The sequence below is a fragment of the Fulmarus glacialis genome, unplaced genomic scaffold (genome assembly GCF_000690835.1).
Source record: "Fulmarus glacialis isolate BGI_N327 unplaced genomic scaffold, ASM69083v1 scaffold26410, whole genome shotgun sequence".
Lineage (NCBI taxonomy): Eukaryota > Metazoa > Chordata > Aves > Procellariiformes > Procellariidae > Fulmarus > Fulmarus glacialis.
Genome location: NW_009189988.1, coordinates 55,274 through 56,368, shown reverse-complemented (window position 1 = coordinate 56,368; position 1,095 = coordinate 55,274). Strand labels below are relative to the sequence as shown.

At 56.0% G+C, this 1,095-nt stretch overlaps 1 protein-coding gene across 1 annotated transcript in view; it reads right to left on the bottom strand.

Annotated features, from left to right (window-relative positions):
- Positions 1 to 5: 5 nt before the first annotated feature.
- Positions 6 to 1,095, bottom strand: part of GPATCH8 (G patch domain containing 8) — a gene marked incomplete at its 3' end in the record, with an annotated part of 39,005 nt that continues 37,915 nt past the window's right edge. Inside the window, exon 8 of the mRNA XM_009584157.1 lies at positions 6 to 1,074. Coding sequence (XP_009582452.1) covers positions 6 to 1,074 — 1,069 coding nt within the window. The remainder of the gene's footprint in view (positions 1,075 to 1,095) is intronic.

Here is a 1,095-nt window from a genome sequence, read left to right as displayed (position 1 = left end):
GCCGCCGAGGCAGGAAAGGCCTTGACCTGCTTTGCCAGAAGTTGCTGCTGAATGTGCTGCTGAGCAGCTTGCTGCAGCTTACTGTATTTCTCCATTTCTTCGGGTGTAAAGGTGATCGGCTGGCTCTCGAGCGGTGCTAGAGAGGAGTCTTCTCCTCCTTCCCGATCCCCTTCGATGCTCGGCTCCCCGCTCTGAGGCACGTAGCCAGGAAAGTGCTCGACATCTGGAACTAAGGGCATCATACTGGTTTCCACTGGGACAGGCTGGTTGCCCCCGTCCATAGGTTCTAGCCCATCGCCATCGCTCGGATCCGAGAGGAAGTTGTGCGGCATGACCAGATCTCCAGAACCAAAGCACTCGGGGAGGGCCGGTGCTTCGAGGGGAATGGATGGCATTTCCACGGCAGGGTGGACACATGCCAGAGGTTTGTCCTGAATTACCATCACCACTTCTTCCAGAACAGACTGGCCGGCCAACTGAGCCTCCTCAATGCCTTGGGAAACATCCTCAGAATCCGACAGCTCTTGGTCCTCGCCCCTCTCCAAGCCAGACTCCTCATATCTTTTGGCGTTTGGTTTTCGAACGGTTGGCAATTTCCCAATTAAGGGCAGAACCGGTTTGTTGCCTAAGGAAGGAGGAAGTTTGGGGCCAAAGTAGCCCTGGGGAGGATCTTTGAGCTTTATGCCCACCTTGTTTGCCCCTGCCAGCATCTCGTCAGCGACGCAGGGCTTCTTCTCAACCTTCCTGGATTGAATCTTTTCCAGGAGAAGTTTTGCAGTGACGGAGTTTCTCTCTTCTGGACTGCAGTCACCTTCTGAGGCCCTCCCCGTGCCAGAGCCACTGCTGTTTTGGGAGAGCGAGCCAGATCCCTTCAGATCCTCTCCTTTGCCGTCCTCTTTCTTCAGCAATGATCCTTCACTTCGGCCTGTCCGGAAATAGTGAGGAGACTGCGAGCGGTAGATTTTGGACCTGATGAAGTCTCTTCTCCCAGACCTCCTCTCTTCGGGGCTCTCATGGCCCCGAGAGCCCTTTCGCGAGAGAGACCTCTGCGAGTGGCTTCTCGTACTGCGGCTGGGGGTCCCACTATAGCTGGGG